This window comes from Elephas maximus, chromosome 8 (genome assembly GCF_024166365.1).
Source record: "Elephas maximus indicus isolate mEleMax1 chromosome 8, mEleMax1 primary haplotype, whole genome shotgun sequence".
NCBI lineage: Eukaryota > Metazoa > Chordata > Mammalia > Proboscidea > Elephantidae > Elephas > Elephas maximus.
Genome location: NC_064826.1, coordinates 6348387 through 6350086, shown reverse-complemented (window position 1 = coordinate 6350086; position 1700 = coordinate 6348387). Strand labels below are relative to the sequence as shown.

Sequence of the window (1700 nt, the reverse complement as noted above, 5' to 3'; positions counted from 1 at the left end):
ACTCAGATAACGAACAGGCAAATTTAAGCTATGCAAATGGAGGTCAGTGTCACTGAGATGGAGTGATTTGCATAGGAGGAGCTCAGAGGGAGCGGCTTCACCAGTCCTGTGGTGCAGCAGGGGTGTGGCTGGTAGCTGGACTTTTGCGCAAATCCAGGGAGAGAGGTTCTGGGTCTGCTGGCTGAGAGGCTGTTCTGCCTGTGGATGTGTCCTGAGTTCAGGTCAGGAGAAGATGCCCTCCCTGCCTACACTGTTCTTCATGGCCATCTTCTTCCTGGAGTCCTTGGCTGCCATGCTGCAGAATGGCTTCATGGCAGCTGTGCTGGGCTGGGAATGGGCAAGGGGCCGGGTGCTGCCCATGGGGGACATGATTGTGGCCTGCCTGGCTGCCTCCCGGTTTGGCCTGCATTGCATGACCTTCACAAAAAACCTCCTGATCATCGTCAACTTCAGCTACAATGCGCACTACTTTGGCATCCTCTGGGACTTCAGCAACACACTCAATTTCTGGTTAAATGCCTTACTCTCTGCCTTCTACTCCGTGAGGATTGCCTCCTTCTCCCACCCCACCTTCCTCTGGCTCAGGTGGAGGCTTTCCCGCTCTGTGCCCAGGCTGCTGCTGGGTTCCCTGGCCATCTCCATCCTGACCAACATCCCCTCGGTCATTGGGCATACCATTACGTCTCATATGGAGGCTTCCCAGCCCCCCAACACCAATGGCACCTGGACTGAATGGGAGAGGATCTTCTATCGGAACTTTTTCCTGCTCCACGAGATATTGGTGCTCTTGGTGCCCTTTCTGTTGTTCCTGGTATCCACTTCCCTGCTCATGTTCTCTCTGCACCGGCACCTTCGCCAAATGAGGTGCAGCCAGCCTGGGCCCCGAGACCCCAGCACCCGAGCGCACACCATGGTGCTCAAGTCACTAGGCTTCTTCCTTATCTTCTACTCATCCTACTTTCCGTCTCTGATGGTGGCCTTGACAAACATCATGACCCTGCAGCTTCACTGGTACTGGGCCTGGCAGGTGGTGACTTATACTGGCATTTTCCTGCACTCCACCATCCTGCTGCTTAGCAGCCCCAGGCTTAGGAGGGCCCTGAAAAACAGGCTGCAGGGCTGTGAGGCCACACGGTGTGAGGGCCTGAACAGAGGGCAGATCAGAGGGCAGGTCCCTCCCAAGGGCTCAGAGGAGCCAGTGCAGCAGGGCTGAGCAATCCCATGCTGGACGAGGAGGCACAAGGTGTGGATCTGCCTTCTTTCCTCTCGCTCTGCTCTTTCTTCCTTTCCTGCCAATCCTGTTGCCTGTTGCCATAGAGTCGATTCCGACTCATAATGACCCTACAGGACAGAGTAGAACTGCCTCATACTGTTCCCAAGGAGTACCTGGTGGATTCGAACAGCTGACCTTTTGGTTAGGAGCTGAACTCTTAACCACTATGCCACTGGGGCTTCCACCAATCCCAGGAACCTAATTATCCGTTTCCCTCCCAATGTCCTCCCACCAGAGAGTGGGGCAAATTGTTAGTGTGCTCTGCTGCTAACTGAAAGGTTGGAGGTTTGAGTCTACCTAGAGTGTTCAGAAAGAGGAGAAGTAGCAGTGGTGGGTCAGTGGTAGAATTCTTGTCTTCCGTGTGGGAGACCCAGGTTCCATTCCTGGCCAATGTACCCCATATGTAGCCATCTCTCATTTGTCGGTG

At 54.6% G+C, this 1700-nt stretch overlaps 1 protein-coding gene across 1 annotated transcript; it reads left to right on the top strand.

The window, feature by feature from the left end:
- The first annotated feature begins 232 nt into the window (after positions 1 to 232).
- Positions 233 to 1213, top strand: LOC126082125 (taste receptor type 2 member 143-like). The gene has a single exon (XM_049894574.1). The coding sequence runs from the start codon at positions 233 to 235 to the stop codon at positions 1211 to 1213; it is 981 nt and encodes a 326-aa protein (XP_049750531.1).
- Positions 1214 to 1700: the final 487 nt, after the last annotated feature.